General features: G+C 48.9%; 5 protein-coding genes across 5 annotated transcripts; all 5 read right to left on the reverse strand.

Annotated features, from left to right (window-relative positions):
- Nucleotides 1-983: 983 nt before the first annotated feature.
- Nucleotides 984-1,885, reverse strand: EV420DRAFT_250520 (uncharacterized protein). Its single transcript, XM_060481397.1, has 3 exons — nucleotides 1,791-1,885; nucleotides 1,563-1,735; nucleotides 984-1,512 (listed from the first exon to the last, which is right to left on the reverse strand). Exons 2-3 carry the CDS (start codon nucleotides 1,641-1,643, stop codon nucleotides 1,186-1,188), a joined length of 408 nt encoding a protein of 135 aa, XP_060332216.1. The 5' UTR covers nucleotides 1,644-1,735; nucleotides 1,791-1,885; the 3' UTR covers nucleotides 984-1,185.
- Nucleotides 1,886-3,850: 1,965 nt separating this feature from the next.
- EV420DRAFT_1641427 (uncharacterized protein) lies at nucleotides 3,851-5,165 on the reverse strand (the record flags this gene model as incomplete). The annotated part of the gene is made up of 5 exons (XM_060477232.1): nucleotides 3,851-4,150; nucleotides 4,215-4,385; nucleotides 4,433-4,576; nucleotides 4,631-4,722; nucleotides 4,781-5,165. 5 exons carry the CDS (start codon nucleotides 5,163-5,165, stop codon nucleotides 3,851-3,853), a joined length of 1,092 nt encoding a protein of 363 aa, XP_060332217.1.
- A 6,063-nt stretch (nucleotides 5,166-11,228) lies between these two features.
- On the reverse strand, nucleotides 11,229-12,430 carry EV420DRAFT_1747063 (uncharacterized protein; the record flags this gene model as incomplete). The annotated part of the gene is made up of 6 exons (XM_060480186.1): nucleotides 11,229-11,374; nucleotides 11,431-11,554; nucleotides 11,598-11,761; nucleotides 11,865-11,998; nucleotides 12,047-12,178; nucleotides 12,249-12,430. 6 exons carry the CDS (start codon nucleotides 12,428-12,430, stop codon nucleotides 11,229-11,231), a joined length of 882 nt encoding a protein of 293 aa, XP_060332218.1.
- A 323-nt stretch (nucleotides 12,431-12,753) lies between these two features.
- Nucleotides 12,754-13,618, reverse strand: EV420DRAFT_1534994 (uncharacterized protein). Its single transcript, XM_060472821.1, has 5 exons — nucleotides 13,431-13,618; nucleotides 13,268-13,381; nucleotides 13,029-13,242; nucleotides 12,890-12,982; nucleotides 12,754-12,842 (listed from the first exon to the last, which is right to left on the reverse strand). Exons 1-4 carry the CDS (start codon nucleotides 13,524-13,526, stop codon nucleotides 12,894-12,896), a joined length of 513 nt encoding a protein of 170 aa, XP_060332219.1. The 5' UTR covers nucleotides 13,527-13,618; the 3' UTR covers nucleotides 12,754-12,842; nucleotides 12,890-12,893.
- Nucleotides 13,619-15,419: 1,801 nt separating this feature from the next.
- On the reverse strand, nucleotides 15,420-17,485 carry EV420DRAFT_1641431 (kinase-like domain-containing protein; the record flags this gene model as incomplete). Its single annotated transcript, XM_060477233.1, has 9 exons — nucleotides 15,420-15,509; nucleotides 15,564-15,776; nucleotides 15,828-15,896; nucleotides 15,953-16,129; nucleotides 16,189-16,440; nucleotides 16,495-16,671; nucleotides 16,722-17,045; nucleotides 17,096-17,107; nucleotides 17,279-17,485. The coding sequence occupies 9 exons, from the start codon at nucleotides 17,483-17,485 to the stop codon at nucleotides 15,420-15,422; spliced, it is 1,521 nt and encodes a 506-aa protein (XP_060332220.1).
- Nucleotides 17,486-19,104: the final 1,619 nt, after the last annotated feature.

Below are 19,104 nucleotides of genomic sequence, written 5' to 3' on the forward strand. Positions count from 1 at the left end.
GGGCAACAGAATTTGCCGAGTGGGAAATAATAAATATAGCGTACCTCCACAAGAGCGTTGTGGGATACAGGGAAAGGGTAACCTTCTGCCTTTCATAGTTGGCAGGCAATTTTAGATAGTATAGTATACCGCCCCATGTTTAACTCGTGTTCGTGTTTTCAATTGACCTGTGACCAGTCTCCACAATACTCACGTCGACGCTTGCTCATTGTGGGGCCCGGTCACAGGTCTATCTTTTCAATCGTGCCTGCGCGTATGCAGGAAAACCGTATCTACTATCGTAATTCAAGTACCAAATGTAACATCGACCAGCGCCAGTGGATTCCTTCTATTCAATACTCTGAGTCGCAAGCGCCCGGGCCGCCGCGTGTTCATGTAAAAATCCCACCACAAGCCTTCTTGACATGACAGAGATTTTAGATTGACCAATAGGTGAAGGATGGATGGCAGATGTATTGAAGCTGAAGCGATTAGAGGCAAATCAGCAATCTCAGCCAGGGGAGTTCTCGTTCTTGAATCCACCCTTCGCGGGACTTGGAAGAAGGTCGAGGCATTTTGCTTCAAGTTCTTCTCGTCCAAGGCCCGGGTCTCACTGAGCCCTAATGATATACTTGAACTGATTCACAGCCGGTTATGCAGAACCATCCAGCGACTGATAACCGACAACCACATTGAAGATACATTCTTATCCCGCAATGCGCATGTTCATGTTGACTGTAATGATATTTCTTCGGAGATTCACGACGAAGAAAATAGAAGAATCGTGTCGATGCATACGTAGGAAAATCATGGACGTAGCATACAAATATAACGCCATCTGGGCCTTTTCTATTGAATGTAGCATGGGTAATAGCAAGCGTCCTACCCCGTGTCCACTCGAAGAGCCCATCACGAGCCTTCTTAACATGATGGGGATTAAGTTACATTGACCAATAGGTGAAGGACGTACTCAGGCAGCGAAAATTATGACGGGGGCTATTGAAGCTGAAGCTGAAGCGCCCGTAAGCACATTGAATTCGGTACGATACGATCAACCATTTAGCAGCCATTGGTAGCGACCTCATATCTCGGCTACTTTATTGCCTCCCGGCAGTCTCGTTACTCCATGCTCTTGGTTTGGTTCGCTTTGTACTTCAGCAGCGTCTCTCGTGTACTTAAACTCCCCCAACTATCCATCTGGCAGTCTCAAATCATCGCCCCACAAGATGAGCAGCATCTCGACTCAACGTGATCGCTCCCAAGGCGAATCCGCCACTGGCGGGAGTAACCAGCCCCGTAAGCATCAGTGTTAAGCGTCTTGACCCAAGTTACTAACACAGCATGGTGCATAGAGAACGAACGTAATGATGCGGTTGTTCTCACAGCAGGGATGCGGGCGTTCACAGTAGGGAACGCTTGCGAGTGTTGTTCATCGGCGTAAGTCCCGCGATTACTGACAGCTTGACATAAGCGAGTCCTGCAACTCGCTCTCCTACTACCATCGGCACCGATTTGAACAAAGCTATCGAGGACCTAAAGAAAACTATCACCAATTTGAGCAAAGCTATCGCCGACAATAATACCAAAATTATCGCCGATTTGAGCACAGGTATTAACACCATCACCGAAGCTAGCGAGAATGCCAATAAGGTCACCGAGGCCATTAATGATCTTATCGGCGCTGCAGAAGACTTCGCCAAACCTGAGGAGCCCGGCGTAGAATTTCAAATTGTAGTAAAAGGGGAAGATTGGGATACTATAAAGAATGAGGTGGACGGGTTGGTTAAAGGTGATGCATGAAGGTCACGTACTTGATACGACATAGCTACAACAGCGGTTCCGAATACTGAATACTAGCGCACATATAAGTTACAATATGCAAAGTAAACCTATATTTCCCCAGCTTCCGAGATATATGTCCTCAGAGGAACGTGAACATCTGTGCGCTCCGTCCGCCGAACTGACCGGACGCGAAAAAGCTGACGAATATACAAGAGAAAGGGACGACATCATTCTAAGGTTTTGTGCACATAGGTCGGCGATCGGTCACTTGGACCTACTCCCTATTTCGGGTCGAACAAGAACCGGCAAAAATGGGTAGATATCAGATGAAGTTTCTGATAAGATCTTTTGGCCACCGCAGAAGCCGTCAGTATTCCTTTAGGGATAAAGCCGACGGACTTTGCTGTGAGAGAAATGAGCACATGTCAACAACGTTGGTAAAGGTGACGTTCATGGAGCCCTTCCTTCTGAGCACCAAGAAAAGAGGAAGAGGCAGCTGGCCCTACCCACCACACCTTCCGTCAACGAGCGGAACAGAAAAACCGCGCCATTTTTGAGGAACTGCGCATCAGGGTGGGTGAAGGAGGTTCGTTGTAGCTCTGGATTAGGGGGAAAAATGAGTGACTAATGATAGATAGCCAGCTGAGCTTGAGTGGAGAAGATCGGTCGCGGCTCTGGATTGAAAGAAAAAAACTACGACGGTTCCATTAATAAAAAGATGATGAGCAAGAAAGGAAGATGAAAAGGCACAAACGCAGCAGTTGCAGAGGTTTCTTCAAGAATGCGGTCGAGCATTCCCTGTAGGATTACCGGCAATTGAGGTGGAATACATAGCGAATATATAGATGTATCCAGGAGACCCAGATTAGTACCGACAAGTCAATCGAACAAAGTCCAATCCCTGTAAGAAATGAGTACACGTCGACAACAACAGCAAAGGGGACATACCCTTTACACCTTCTTCGTGGCCAGCTTTTCGTGTTCCTTCCCTCCCTCCACCGAGGTACGTGTTTATTCACGCGTATGCAGCCTAGATACGAGGATACGTTTGGTGAGGGATGCCCTCCGGACATACACGTGAACAACGCGCTGACAACGAAAGGGGTTAGGACTGTCTGGTTGAGCCATACGTGGTAGACGATGGGGCGGGTACCAGGAGAGGCGACTTCTCGTTTCGCGATGACGTGCCGAAGAGGATGGCTGCCGACGGATGAGAAGCGCGCTATCATCGACTTGCATGATGGGTAGTTGTGTAGAGATGGAGAAAGTCAAACTGGTACGTGTGGATCAGAGAAGCCATGACAGAGCGAAGCAGGAGAAACCAAGATAGGGCCGGTTTGTTCCGATGCCGGCCCTGAATATCTTTTCGCGTCCCTGCAAGCCGGAAGCTGTCTTCATGCCGCCTTATTAGACACGTTCGCATCTCTCTGCTTTTCTGCACGGATGCTCTCAAATGAAAAACCAGAAATCATAGCAAGTCTTGCAACAATGACATACATACATCTACATCGATGAACTCGTGTCAAGCCTGCCCAATCGTCATTCGACCCTCCGTACCAAGTTTCCTGGTGTGAAGAGTCGGTGGACCGGGATGGAATGACATTGTGGTCTTTTCCTCCTCCAAGACGAGCTACTGTCGCTCCGTAACGCGTCATCCCCTTTGCTTTCCTGGCGTGTCTCACTCCCGTTCAACGCCCCCAAATGGGCTGCAGTTCGGAAGGCGGCACCACCTTCCTCTGCCTGAGAATTGTCGGCCCCCATTGCCTCAGAAGAGAGAGAACCCATGAAGAGACCCGCTACCAGTTCCCCTGCCGTGCCTTGTATTTACGGTAGGCAGATCATAGATGCAAAGGTGCGAAGATCGTGTCTCCTTGTTCTACGCCTGCTCATTCGACGTACAACGTCTACTACACACCGAAACACCCTTCTCGCCAGCTGCGTATACATTTCAGACGTTGATCTGCTGGAGGTTGGTGTCTATTTAGAAAGAAGGAAGGGACGTGAGGCTGAGCAGAGTATGTATTCATTTCTTTATGTTTCCTACTGAAGAAACAATGATTGATAATGCACGATATAATACAATATGCTATCATACCGACATAAGAGACATCCTCTCTGTGCTCAAGTGTAGCTCCAGATCGTCAGCACTCATAGTCACTTGTTTGCTACCCCCTTCGAGGAACCGCTCCAACATCGATTCAATAACCACCCCTGCACCACTAGCATGTAAAACCTTCGCAAGGAAGTAATGGAACTGTATGAGCTTCCGGCTTGGTTGAAGCTCATTTGGACATCCTTCAAAGGAGATGACCCCAATATCGCGTCCACGCATGACAGGTAGAGGGCCTCGAGCAAAATATTCAAAGTGGTATCGGTTCGGATGATCAGGCTTAGTATTATCATCTCCTGTCAGTACGCAACACAAGAGTGATAAGATGACTCGGACAACTTACATCTGGACGCAATGACCACTGGAAAGTGTCAAATGTTGAAACAAGTTCTAGAGTCATCGTGAGTCCGTTGTAGACATAGTCGATGTTCGTATCGAGTTCAGCCACTTGTTCCTCAGACAAAGCAGTAAAATGGCGCAAAATGTCCCAGGTGGCGTACTCTGCCGAAGATTTCTGTATCGTCAGTTGGAATCTACCGCTGAGCGAGTGGCAGGGCTCACTTCAGTACGCTTTCCGGCGGCCACCGCCCTCTTGAAGATATGAACGGTTTCAACCGGCGTTCTTTCTTCATCCGAATCCGGGGGAGCCTTGTCAAAATCGATGATTTTTGTTACAACGCAGCGATAACCATCACGTTCTTTTACCTGCGAGCATGAGCACAATGTATTCGTGATGTCAATAAGTATATGATTACGCACCGCCTCTTTGAACGCCAGAGGACGCGGGCGCTCATCCTCAGAATCGAGAGTCGGTGTAGAGGCAGAATGCAGATCAGTTTTATTGGCTTTGACTATAATTAATAACTGGCTTGTCAATATTGAACATCAGAAAGATGACTGGCCACTTACAAGGCCAGAAGAGGTACCGGACCCAAGTATTGGCTAGGTTTATCAGCTGCTCAAATTTATTCTCATCCTGGCCGGCGGTAGCTATCGCACATGCGACATATCGACGTGGTGTGTGTTCGTTGTCGTTGTTGTCTCCAGCGGCATGAGCGAGCATTGCTTCCAACACAGCATCTAGGCAGATATCTTTATCGACGGCTGAGGGCCTATCCACCTTGCGATCTATTTTTCCAGAGGTAAACGCTTTGCGGAGACTTGAAATGTCTTGTTCTGCTTGAACTACGAACGTGCACGTCGCTGTGCGGCTCCATATTTTTTCAAGAATCAAATTCTTGAAGCTCTCAGAAAGAGTATTGGCATCAGATTCGTTACAATGTGCATCGGACATTGTGATAGAAGTGGAAACACGAGCGTTCGGAGTTTGAAACGCGTCCTGCTTTCACTCCACGACGGCCCGCTACAACGACATACATATCCCTTCACAATTGAATATCTTCCGCCTATGCAATGCCTATGTACCGGATTGTAATTATCCTTCGCCATACGCCGTAGTCTCTGCTTGGTTGAAATCGCGAGCAATGCATACCTCGGTCGAAGGCTACCAACGCGTTCGTCGGATGTCTCTACTATCTAGTCAGCGCTGAAGAGGAATTACTGAAGGAAGACTTGGACCTGAAGCATGGCGGCGCTCTAAAGTGCACATCATCCAGCCACTGTGTCAGGCTAATAATAAGATCAGGATGCGACAGAGGGGGGATATATCCCGCCCAAAGTTTTCGGCGAACGGACTTGACGGCGAGGGCATGCTGGGACATTGTACGAAGAACAGGCGCTTACTCGTCTTATTCCTTCACCGAGGTGCTAGCCAGACTGGGTCCTGTCTTTCCAGCTCTCGTCTTACCCTAACCGGAAGGAGAAGAGAGTTGCCTATGTATAGATCCTGACCCCTTCCGTATTGGAAGAGGCAGAACTCCGAGATGGAAGTCATCCCAAAGAGACTATTCGCCGGTCCTACGAAAAGAAGGGAGAGGGAGAGGACATCATAAAAAAGCTGCGATGACCTCGTGTGGGGCCACTTTTGCAGAAATTCCACAGCCGACGCGACACAACCATTCTTGGACCTGCCTGCCATCGTCGAGCGTTGGTTTGACCTCCACCACCGCGCCTGCTGAATTACGTATGGTTCTGCAGGAAGTAGGCTGTACCACTCTAGACGCGTGAATGAAGGGAAGGTGGACGAGGCTCTTCAAAATATGTGTATGCAGACACCGAAAGCATTCATCCTGGGCGACAGGTCATCGTGCCAGTTGGAGCCAGAATCATACTTCCGTACCTCATACGAGTCGACATCTATCGACAAGCGTCGAGATACTTACACGCGCTCACAACTTACCCGCTGACATCCAGGGCATGTGGTGCTTGGCTGAAAGTCCAGCTGGTTTTCTATCCATATATCTTTTGACGGAGAAGAAATAACTACGCACGCTAAAAGTAGCACATCCTAGACTATGTCGAATCCTTTATCTGAGAGGAGTTCGTGCGAGGGAAGAGCCTAGGAGAAAATGGTCTTGGTCCCGTCTCGTTCTCCTCTTCTTGCATGTCATTCGAGAGTCGACTCGTCCTGCTCACACACACCAGCCGGTCTATAGACAGCACCTTGCACTTTGCAGCTAAACTCGAGGTCTCGTCGTCCAAGCCTACGAAGCATGGACACTAGAACTGGTGGCTGAGGCTTCTAATTTGCCACCAATCGCTTCAACTTCAATACATCTTGTCGTAACTCGTTGCAACGCATCTTTCACCTATTGGTCGATGTAAAGCCTCCGTCATCTCTTTACAATGAACACGCGGCAGCCCGGGCGCTTGCGACTCAGTGGCGCAGGTCGATGTTACATTTAGTACTTAGTACGACAGCAAGTATGGTTTACTACACGGTGGATATGGTTTTCACAGGCACGACTGAAAACACGAGTATGTACTACTACTAAGCGCAAGGTATACTATACTATTGCCGCTGTGATTATACCAGACATCAGCGTTATTCCGCCGATCAGTGGCTACAAGTTGGTTATCAAGTTTCAAGTTCTTGATTCCTGAAGTCACCGTCAGAAAAAAGGCAGCGGGTTGAATTTTGACTTTGCCTTGTATCTCAGACATGCACAAGTGACGTTCAATCACGGTAAGGGCTCTGTCTCATCAGGTTTATCCAATAAATCACTTAACTCAGTGGATCAGCGGTAGTGCTTAATGTATCTGGTGAGCGGTTATCAACAACTTGGAGGCCCTTGCGGAGGTACACTATATTTTCCAGTCGGCAAATTATGTTGAGCCGGAAGGATATCCCAGGGTGCCTCTCAGGCTTTGAATTAATTGCCAGCCAGCACCGAGTCTTGTAGTACAGTAGTACAAGTTACGCAGGAACTAAAATCCCGGCGTGATCTTCATCAGTGGATGTTCTAACCGGAGATTCAGGTTCTCCGGAGATTTTCAGGTTAGACTCACATCTTTTCTTTTCTCCTGGAACCATTTAGCCCTCAATATCGGGATTGGTGATTATAGAGCGTACACCTGGTTGTCTTTGGGCTCGGCGGTATGTAAGAAAGTTTTGATTTGAACTTGGTCAAAGACCTAGCCTTGGATTGATTAGATATATTAAGATAACACTTCGTGGTGATCGGTAATCATCGCCACAATTTTTTATAGACATCTTCGTCAGTAGTGGTCCCTGAGTTTGAATGTGAGGCGTCTCCAATGGATTTTCTACATGCAGATGGTGTGGCCGAGAATCTTCAAGTACGAGATCATGAATCATTTACCGCAATGGCTCTGAGTTTCGGTAGTACTGTAAGGTCATCCTGAGGGTGTATATGTCGAAATGTATGTTAAGTACGAGTGAAGTAATAAAATTACAATTCAACGGCTGCTGGCACAGGCCCAAGCGGTTAAGGCGAGTACTGTAACATGAGGGCAGTGTGGCAATTCTTTTACATCATTTCAATGGTAAGTTACGATACGATCAACCATTTAGCAGCCATTGCTAGCGACCTCGCGTCTGGGCTACTTTATTGCCTTGCGGCAGTCTCGTTACTCCATGCCCTTGGTTTGGTTCGCTTTGTACTTCAGTAGCGTCTCTCCTGTACTTAAACCTCGCTCCCCAGCCCCCCCCAGCTCCCCAACTATCCATCCAGTCTCAAATCATCGCCCCACAAGATGAGCAGCATCTCAACTCAACCTGATCGCTCCCAAGGCGCATCCGCCAGTAACCAGCATCGCAACCGTAAGCATCAGTGTTAAGCGTCTTGGCCCAAGTTACTAACACAGCGTGGTGCATAGGGAATGAACGTAGGAACGATGCAACATACACGCTTGTTCCTGTCCAGGTCACAGAAGACCACGCTCGTGAGTGTTGTTCATCGGCTAAAGTCCTGCGATTACTGACAGCTGGGCATAAGCGGGTCCTGCTACCACCTATTCAAACAAAGCTATCGAGGACGTGAAGAAAAATATCAGCGAGTTGAACATAGTTATCACCGACAATAATACCAAAATTATCGCCGATTTGAACGAAGCTATCAAGACCGTCACCGAAGCCGGCGAGAACGCCAAGAAGGCCATCGATGATTTTATTGGCGCTACCAAAGGCTTGGCCAAACTTGTGGAGCACAGCGCAGAAGTTGAACTTGTAGTAAAAAGGGGATACTTGAAAGAACTCGATGGACAAAAGGTTGAGAATAAGATTAAAGATCATGTATGAAGGTCACGTACTTGATACGACATAGCTACGACAGATACTAGCGCACATATAAGTTACAATATGCAAAGTAAAGCCATATTCCCCAACTTCCGAGATATATGTCCTCGGAGGAACGTGAACATCTGTGCGCTCCGTCTGCTAAACTGACCGGACACGAAAAAGCCGATGAATATACAAGAGAAAGGGACGCCATCATTCCAAGGTTTGGTGCACACAAGTCGGTGATACAGGATAGACGAGGCGCGATCAGTCACTTGGACCTACCCCCTATTTCGGGTCGAACAAAAATCGGCAAAAATGGGTGGATATCAGATTAAAATTTTTTGGCCACTGCAGAAGCAGTCGGTATTCCGTTTAGGGGTAAAGCCGACCGACTTTGCTGTGGTCAAAAAAGTTCGTCAGTGAGAAACGAGTACACGTCGGTAAAGGTGGGGTACCCCTACACCTCCTGACGTGTAGAACTTGTAACCTTCCTCTATCCATAGAAGTGGCAAACTGTATTCCGGGGAGACGACCTATCTAGCTTGCCTAGGATTCAGAGAGACGTAAGGAGTGGCAAGTTGTCATGACGAGAAACGTGGAGGTATTCATGAGGCAGGCGCGGAGGGGAGGTGGCACCTAGGTAAGTAGGTGACCGGTGATCAGCTCAGAAGACGATGTGGGACGCGTTGAGTTTCAGGTTTGGGGACGTCGAGGGGTGCTGGGCGGGTAGTACGGGCACGCGCGACTGCTTCTTCGCCTGTGTTCTTCTCACTAGGGGGGCTAGGTGGCATAGAGGGTAAGGGAACTGATGCTGCATATCCTTGGGAGAAATGCCAAGTAAAGTTATCCACTGAAAGGCAGATTGCATACTGGCATGGTGGAGGATTGATGGAACCCTGTGACACCCGAACTTAGTACAAACTCGGCCCTCCTTCACGTGTCCAACGTGCCACTGCTCGACCCCTATATCACGTCTCTCCGCATTCCAGGCAAGCACAATCCGCCAGGTTCCGTGGTGCATCCTTATATGGCATGCCGCAGAGAAGACTCGGAGACGGACGGGTACGCGTGTTTGCGGGGTGGTACTGTACAGGAAGGGACCTCAGGCCTCCCGACGATCAGATTATGCATAACACAGGAGAGAAGGTAAGCTCGTCAATGTATTTATTACGAGAGGAAAGTTGTTCCCTGGTATTGTGATACCCCAGTCCGGGAGTGGTCGTTTAGCTTCAACTGTAGGCCTCAACCCTGAGGTTAAAGGGAGTTTAGACACTCCACCTGGGGTTCTGTGAGATGAAAAGCGTTAGGGACGCGTCGATATTGCGAACCTCCTCCGTCCACAACTGCATTCTGGGGAGACGACGTATCGCTTGTCTAAGATCAAGAGAGACATGATATGAGGGCAAGTTGGACACGTTATCAAGCGCGGAGATGTGTTATTAGAAGCTGACAGATTGGTCGTGAGGCAGACGCAGCAGTAGGGAGGGATAAACGCGTGACAACTCCATTCATACGCGGACAGACGAAAGCAAAGAGGGGGACAGGTATTCTCCGCGGGGTAGTTGCTGCAGAGAACGGGTTTGGGAGGAGAAGGAGGATGTCGATGAGGGGCGGGAAGGTATCTAGGTAGTTGATAGGTGACCGGGACCCGCTTAGAGGACGATGTGGGAGAGTTTCGGGTTTTTGGAGGAGGCCGAGGCTTGCTAGGCGAGTAGTGCGCGTGCGCGTGGCTCCTCATTCGCCTGTGTTCTTATTCCACGCTACCCTTGGGTGCGCTTCTTGTTGGATGGGTAAGGAGGCTCTGACACGCACGTCCCTTGGAGGAATGTGAAATAGAGTTATCCATGCACTCGAAGGGACATGTCCTCTTGACGTGCTGACATATGGAGGATAGATATAAACCCGGCTGACCTTACGAACCAGGGCGAGTGGTGAAGATTTGTTGCGGCTCTGGATTGAAAAAGGAATGCGTGATGTATCCCTCGAGAAAAAAAGAGGGTACGCATAGAAGGAGGATAAAAACGCAACATTCGCAGAGGTTTCTTCAAGGACGGGGTTGAGTATCCCTCACATTTCGTGCAGGATTACCGGGAATTGAGGTGCAAGAAATAGCCGATATATAGATATATCTAAGGAGTTCTATAAATTAGTACTAACGAGTCAAACAAGCAAAGTCTGTTCCCTGTAAAAAATCAGTACGCGTCGACGACGACAGCAAAGACGACGTACCCCTTTTTCCTGCATATGCACAGGCACGACCTGGCACGACTGAAAACACAAGCATGAGCTCCTACTAAGCGCAAGGTATATATCAGAAAAACCGTTTAACCATAGTAAACAATGCCGGGTTACCGGGCGTTACCGGTGTCTACCAGAGTCCCCTATAATCGTAACATCTATGGTAGCCATTTGTAGCGTCAACGAGCTATTATAATTCTCAGTACTCTATCTAGGGTTATCTAGCACACTTAACTTCCTAGACGTGTGGCCACGCCATCAGAATCCAAGTCGGCGTGTAAAAATCAGCAGTGCCACTGACAGTGGTGCCAACTTCAAGTTCAAACTCGAGGATAAATTCAATAAGCGAGAAACAACAATTCATTTCCATGCCACAAATTCTACTAGTGGTACTACCAGTTGAACATACCGGCCCCAGTTGGGTATAGAAGAACAATAGTACAATTAGAATATATCAGAAAATGAACCATAAAACCTTCAGGCACCAACAGTCGCCGCCAAACGAATCTCGCTCACATCATACAACCGCGCTGCCAAGACATCCCCAAAATCTGAACCTACGGGATCGTAGCTCCGTACCTTGGACTTGAAAGGATCATCATCCTCTACAAGGTTGAGATACTCTGCGGCACCAGACATATGCGCCACACGGCAGCACGCGGCATGTATGCGCAAGTACTCTCGCTCGACGGTAGTGGGAAGTCACTTCGCGTAGACGTGAAATCAACAAATCGAGGCACTTTCAACAACTCAAAAATGTAGCGCTCCTTCGTTGTGCAGACTTTGTAGCGATTTTCAATATCCTGGAAATTGTTAGCTGGGAAAGGAGGAAATGGAAAAACGCACTGTGGGCTCCAACCAAAGAGTGAGATCGTCAAAATGATCATGAAGATCGTATTCGAGGGTCAAAACGTTTTCCAATCGGTGGATTTTTTCGCCTTCAAGCTCCTGGAGGATTTTCGGGAATCCAAAGTGTTCGATGATAGTCCATGCGTTCGCAGCGTAGTCTTCTTGAGACAGAGTAAGTTAGATGAAATAACAGAACAGGATGAAAATACCTTGATTGGATCATCGATACCGACGTTCGTGGACTCAGAGAAGATGTGCGCACACTGGGTGGTTCGTGGTGCCATCCCTTCCGGTAACCGTGCTTGGAGTTCGTCGTACTCGAAGAATGACTTCTTGTCCATGGTGCCGGACAAGATACATCGATAATTGTCACGAGCCAAGGCCTGAGGAGGTTATATCTGATTAACCACATATCCTTGTTAAGCTCAGACCAAAGTAATACGTACGCTTTTCTTCGCTTCTTGATGGTTGGATGGATAACGCCGAAGCTGTTGATGCACTTCTGCCAGAGTCTGTCGGAACGAAGGGCGCGAGTGATGAGTGGACGCCTGGGGGGGTAGGACCCTTCGCCTTGCGAACTAGAGAGACGAGTGTCAGCGTCACATGACCTAGTAACGAGGATGCAACCAACATGTCCGGATGAAGAACTTATCATAGAATGCACCTCGAGCAATGAGAGCTTCGTCGGTAGCTTCGCTATTGATGGTCGTAGAAATATGGGACTTTGCTTTATCTGTAGGACCGACTTTCAGGAGATGACCCATGATTCGAATATTAACGAGTTGTTTCCGCAAAACCATATCGGAGGGATTGAGGGAGAACTGGATCATGAGGTCCTTCTCCACTCGACGACAGCGGCGATGTGCGCTAATAAAGCTCGCATTTAGGTGAGTGAAGTCGTCCCAAGCTCTATCCCAGACATGGTCGTCATCGATCGTTAGTAGAAAACCCTCTTCGCTTGCCGGTAAGTAGACATTTTTGCCCTATTTGGCAACGTCTTCTGGTGCATACTTCGATCATGCCACACCACTCCGGCTACTGAACAATCACAGCAGAAGCGGTTCATTTTAGATCTTAAAAAACGAAACCTTAAAGGGTTTTGTTTTAGCGAAGCCTTTGTCAGTCTCGAAAAGGCCGTCTGTAAAACGGTATGCATTTTGTGCAAGAAATAGCGGATATATAGATATATCTAGGGAGCTCTATAGATTAGTACCAACGAGTCAACCGAGCAAAGTCCATTCCCTGTGAGAAATGAGTGCACGTCGACGACAACAGTAAAAACGACGTACCCCTCTATACCTCCTTCATAGGCAACTTTTCATGTTCCTTCTCCTCCTGCTCCAACTTTGCCTGACGAGCATTCACCGCACTGAGGTACGTATCTACTGACGTGTCAGCCACGAACCACGAATAAAAGATACCACTCACTCCAGAACAAACTAACAACACTAACCACCACGAAACGCATATGGTGCGGAACCAGAGCAAAGTTAATAATCTGGGTGGGTATAAAGACACCCCAATTGCGAAGGATGGTCGGAACGTATGCAGCCTGGATACGCGGGTACGCTTCGTGTGGGACGCCCTCCAAGACGGACATGGATGCGAAGAACGCGCCGACAGCGAATGGGGTTGAGGATGGCTTGGTCGAGCCATACGCGGTAGACGATGGCGCGGGTGGGAGAGGCGAACTGGATACGGTTGAGAAACTGGTACCACCATGTCATTACTGGACCGAAGAGGGCGCCGCCGTAGAATGTGAGTCGGGCTGTGCGGATGAACTGTGCGGATGTGAGTTAGGAAGAGGGAGGAGGGAGGATGGGAGCGTACGTCGTGTTGCCTGAAGCCTCTCTTCTCGATGGCCTGTTGTGCGATAATGTCGCCGGTGCCGAAGAGGATGGCTGCAGTTCCGCACTGGGCGAGCATCGGCCGACGGATGAGGAGCGCGCTGTCATTGACTTAGTGGGTAGTTGTAGAGAGACGGAGGACGACAGACTGTACGCGCGGAAGAGAGATGCCATGAAGGAGAGAAGCAAGCGGGGGCCCCACAAGCGCCATCAGGATAGGGCCGGTATTATTCCGACGCCGGCCCTGAACTTGTTTTCGCGGTCATGCACGGAAGCTGTCTTCGAGCCGATATCATTTTCCATCAAGAGAGTCGCTCGACCTCATCCTACCCTCATCCTCCTCCAAGATGCGCTAGTAACACCTTCGCAAGACGTTCACTCACACTTGACACGTCCGTTCCGTCCGCCTGCTCTGGCCCACAATGGGTTGCAGTTCAGAGGGCGGCACCACCTTCCTTCCCCTTCCTTATCGACCTCCGAGGAACCAAAGTGTAGAGAAATGCCGACCCCCATCGCCTCAGAGGATCCGTGTGAAGAGATTCACCTACCGTGCTCTGTATTTTGAGGGATACGTCAGCGCGGAGCAGATATAAAAGGTACCTGCGATGATCGCGTCTCCTCATTCTACACCGGCTCATTCGATGTATAGCACAATTGCCACACCAAGACACCTTTCTCGCCAACTACGTGTCGTCCTAGGACTCATACCTCTCCAAGGAAAAGGCCTTGGTATGACCACCACAACCCCTCGGCTCACTCCCGGGCAGGGTCACCTCGCGTTGTTATCGATCTACCCTCCTTCACGTACTCAACGTTCAACGTAAGCGATCTGGTCTTTCCCTCCTTAGCGTAACCTCACCCTTCTCGTTCGCTTAAGGTCGTCTCATATACCCCCAAGACACGCCAGCATCACCCTCGCAAGGAATACACCTACCCGTCTATACTCCGACGCCCACCCTGCACGCGTTCACCCACCCCCACGCGTCATCCCTTACGGACATGTCTCACTCGCTCCAGTACCACCCACAGTGAAGCGCGCACCTATCAATCCCGCGCTTCAGACAAGTAACTTGGAAACCTCACTCAGAGAAACCCCAGCCCCTATCGAGAAAGGTTCCTCACTCCCCAGTTCATCTGCCGTTTGTGAGATACGACCAAGCTGTTGTTTAGGCGCGGATATCCGGTCATCAGCCATGACCCCCATGCTTAGCCTTCGTTATTTGCTAGTAGCAGCTTTGAAATTACCTGTGGACGGTGAAGTTCTTTTTTAAGAGCAAGCTTTGTTGGTGAAAAAGCATGTAATGACATGAATGTATTATTTAATATTGCTCATCGTTACATGACCCTGTCGGACGATGTACTACTTTTTACTGACTTGGGTCCATGGTTGTTCCTCCACTGCTGTGGTCAGGTATAAGTTAGAAGGGAGGGAAAAAGGAGAGCAAAAGAACACGCATGTCATGCTCTCTTCTCGATGTCCTGTTACGCGATAATGTCGCCCGTGCCAAACAAGACGACGAATGGTCGATGAGGGGATGTCGTTGGTTTAGTGGATAGTAGCGGAGAGACGGAGAACGACAGACTTGTACGCGCGAAACAGAGAGGCCATGAGAGAGAGCGCTGCCCTATCCTCGCCGTTATCGAGAAAATGTGCTATGGTCTCCTTCTCCTCAGTTTCCGAGTCCTGGTGCTCTTCTGGCAACAACATAGTTTTGACCAATGTATATTGACCAACTACGGTAAGTGTTACAAGAAGAAGACTAACTAACTAAGCGCTGCCAGTGCATAATATGGGGCATCGGGGAAGCCAATACCTAATAGATACACGTATACGCGCACTTATTTTCTTTGTTTGGTGTCTCTTACACAACCACTGTTCAGTTACACCCACAAAAGAAAATTAAGACTGCTAACCAAGTCTACTTTCCTCGCTTGCTTGCACAAGGCCTTCAAGCAAACTAAAATCGACCCTTTACAATGTATGATCCTTGTCGATACAGACCTTCATGATAACGGCGGCATTAGTCTTGAGGTCACTCCAGGGTATTTTCCCATCGAACACCTTATATGGCATGGTCAGAGTTTATTAAGAGCGGTCTGACTGAGAAACATGTACCTCAAAATACACACATGCAAGTGAATAAACATCACCTGGAAAGCTGTTCCGACCACCATGGAGGACTTCTGGTGCCTGCCATTTTGCAGTGCCACCCTTCAAGCGCGACGACGATGATGATGACGATGTTGCAAGGGTTGTGGCACCCATCACAAATGATATACCGAAATCCGCGATAACCGCTCTATGGTCATCAGTGATCAATATGTTATCCTTGTTTTGGTTTAGCAAGATATGATCATCTACAAAATATCTGGAACGCACTCCTTTGAGGTCGCCATGAACGATGGACAGTGTGTGCAGGTAGTCCATACCCCGTGTAATGTCTAGAGCCTGGTACTTATTTATCAGAATTTTTAATATAAAAAGGGAAATCGGTCAGTTCTTACAAGGTTGTGTCGATCAGGATCATCAGTTTGGTTCATATATTGACGAAGAGATCCATTGACCATGAATGGCGACACAAGACAGTAGGTAGAAGGAGCAGAATCGCGATAAATGCCGTAGAAAGGTAGGACATTGGGATGATCACACTGCCTCCAAATGATGGCCTCTCGCCTTACTTGCTATAAAGGAAAAACGTTATGCCAATTTGAGCCGTGGCAGAAAATCAATAACAACTTACCTGAAGAATTTTCTTAATATTACTGTCACTTGTGAATATCCTCGCCTGTTTGACAGCCACCTGTATTCCATCGACTTCTCCTCTCCAGAGCTCACCAAAATGTCCTCGAGCAAACGGATAACTTTCTCCCATCTTTTTGAAGCCCATAAGCATGAGACACTGAGGTACACAATCATGGATACGCGTCAACTTGAGAGAGGTTTTGAGAAGAAGACGCTTGGATATCATTGGTGGACTTGATACATCTAGAAGCTGCGAAATTTGGATTATCCATAAAAAGCTCAAAAGATATGACTTCCAGCATACATCCTGAAAGAAGTCCAAAGTGCACTGTACTTCCTCGACAGGTAAACCGAGTAGTTGATCGGATATGTTCGGTGTGGAAAGCACCTCTGTGACTTGCTTCACTACGTTGTTTATACTGATATTCACATCATGCACCGGCCCTGATCTTTGTCTGTGCAAAAGCAAGTCTAAAATAGCCTGCCAAAGATTTAGACGCGCAAACTCTGGTGGAGTAGGTGTAGACCTACTTCGTCCCCTTGGTCATCAGCAGGTTTAGCCCGTTTGTGCGTGGGTCTCGGTCTATCAGAGGGCGCATTCAACAGATGGTCGATACGGAGGCGGAGAGATGGAAGAGGGGGAGGGGGAGGTTGTTGTGGCGGGAAGTCGGACCTCATGCCTGGTCCGATGAGCAACGAGTATGGTTCAAAATGCAGAGGCGGGGCGGGAGCAGGAGGATAGCCGTCGTGAGGCGGGAGCGGATGAGAGGCAGATGGAAACGGCCCGTACTGAGTTGGACGCGTCAACTGAATCTCGCTTGGCTCGCGTGGGCGCCGCTGTCTTTGGCGTTGGTTCTAAGGCAAGGTTAGATGTAGGTTCCATGGAGGAGACTGGTAGTGCCTACTTGAAACCATATCTGAGCGTAGATTAGTCTAAGTTGAAGAAAATAAAGGGTATTGTCACTCACTTGAACCTTCCTCGTGCTCAATCCAATACTCCTCCCCACTTCCTCCCTCATCGCTGTCGTAGGGAATCATGACTACAAGCCATCTCAGCACTAGTTCCAACTCAACCAGTAGCCACTCACCTGGGCAAGGAGAGCATGCAAAACTGCTGACTGGTGAGGCGTCGTAAGAATGTGCATGCGCGTGCGCTTCTTCTTCTGCATTGGGGGCGGAGGCATAGAGTTTTTCTTCCTGTCGCTCTCTGAAGAGCTCCCCACAGAGCGCCGGCGTTTTGACATTCGTTCCTTCGTCTCTGATTCTGGCTCGGGACCTCGACGGCGGGTGAGCATGATACTAGTGCTCGTGCTTGCCTCAGGCTGTAGAGAAGGCGCACGTTGACGTGAAGAAGAGGGTTGCTGTTGTTAGCGGCACAAGGTCCCAATAAGGAACGGCCGTCGTCGGCCATATCACCAGATGGCTGTAGCCGATCATCAATTTAGTACCTCCTGGGAGACAGAGATACACCACACAATCGAGTTCAGCTCAGATTGAGATCCGTTGTGCGTGAATTTATCGTCGTGCGACAGTCAAAAGTCGACCTCAAAGTCGACACACCTACCCATCCCCGTGGAGAAACACCTCCATCCTTTTCACTTGATGCGACTCATGCCCAGAGAAGAGACAAACAAGGGAGACTCCTGGTTTATGCAAGAGAAGAGGCGGTAGACCGGGTAGAAGCACAGAGGCATATCCTTCAGCGTTCCCTGCATCGTCACCCCAGACTCGAACCGTTCACTCGGCTGTTACCTCCTCCATCATGTGACTCCCATCCGTCCGCAGAACTGGCCATTTGGAAAGACTGAACTCACAGGCGCGCGCGCATTCCCTCTTTCCCTCTTTCCCTTACCAGCATCATCTCGCCATTCCACGTTCTCCTGCGAAACAGCGGCTCCCGACATCCATCTACCCATCCGCGTGGATCAATGCAATAACTCACGCGTCATGGAGCCTGGGAAGAGAGGGAAGCACCGACTTACCAATGACCAATGAGCACATCAGAGAATAGATTTACCCTACGCGCGTTCCTTCAAACGCGGGCCGTGACTTTTTTTGGGTTCTGCCATACTCAGGCCGCTTGTTACCAACGCCCTGACCAGTATACACCATCGGATGTGGTATAGCGGCTCACCCCGGTGTAAAGAAGGGTTCGATCTCCTGTCCTGGAACGGGAAAGAGCTCAAAAGCATGGACGCTCCTCACCTTGCCTTCTAAATCGCTATCCTCTACACTCCTTCGGCTACATCTGGCTCACGACCGATTTTGGGGGCCATGAAGCAAAGAAACAGCCCGGCCCTTTGCATAAACTACCCATCCCCATCTCCGCCTCCATTCCCTCTCATCGAACACAACGATCATGCCACTGGATATTGGAGCCAAGTCCTGTACGCCCGTTCCTAGCTGAGTTGAGAGAGGGAGGCAATACATTTTTACAGCCCTGAAGTCAAGTACGTTCTCGTCTAAACCCATTCAGGATTCGCACCGTATTCCAGAAATTGATATGATACAGTTCTCATGTTGGAAAAGTATCGTGTTGACATTCGCAAAACGACTGTTGGAAATGCCTAGGAATTGTGTACGTGCAATGACGGTGACTAGGGAGGTAAAATACTTGGCGACAATCTTGATGTATGGTCCAGAGCCTTTACCTCCGAGAGTCACCATTCTATGGTAACTCCTCAGCGCGCACCAGACTCATCCAATAAGCATATTAGACGAGTTTCCTAAAAGATATTAAAACCCAAGGCTACCATGTCGAGGCGTGCCGGGATGTATACCATTCGTTTGCTGTATTATACTGTGGGTTCAATGTAGTATGGGATCCAGTGATGCCCATTTCAACAGTGTGATATACAAATCCACGGAGCTTGAGAAAGGCGATGGGGTATGATTTTCCGAGATGCGATGGTAA

Source organism: Desarmillaria tabescens (assembly GCF_030435595.1).
Source record: "Desarmillaria tabescens strain CCBAS 213 chromosome Unknown EV420scaffold_13, whole genome shotgun sequence".
Lineage (NCBI taxonomy): Eukaryota > Fungi > Basidiomycota > Agaricomycetes > Agaricales > Physalacriaceae > Desarmillaria > Desarmillaria tabescens.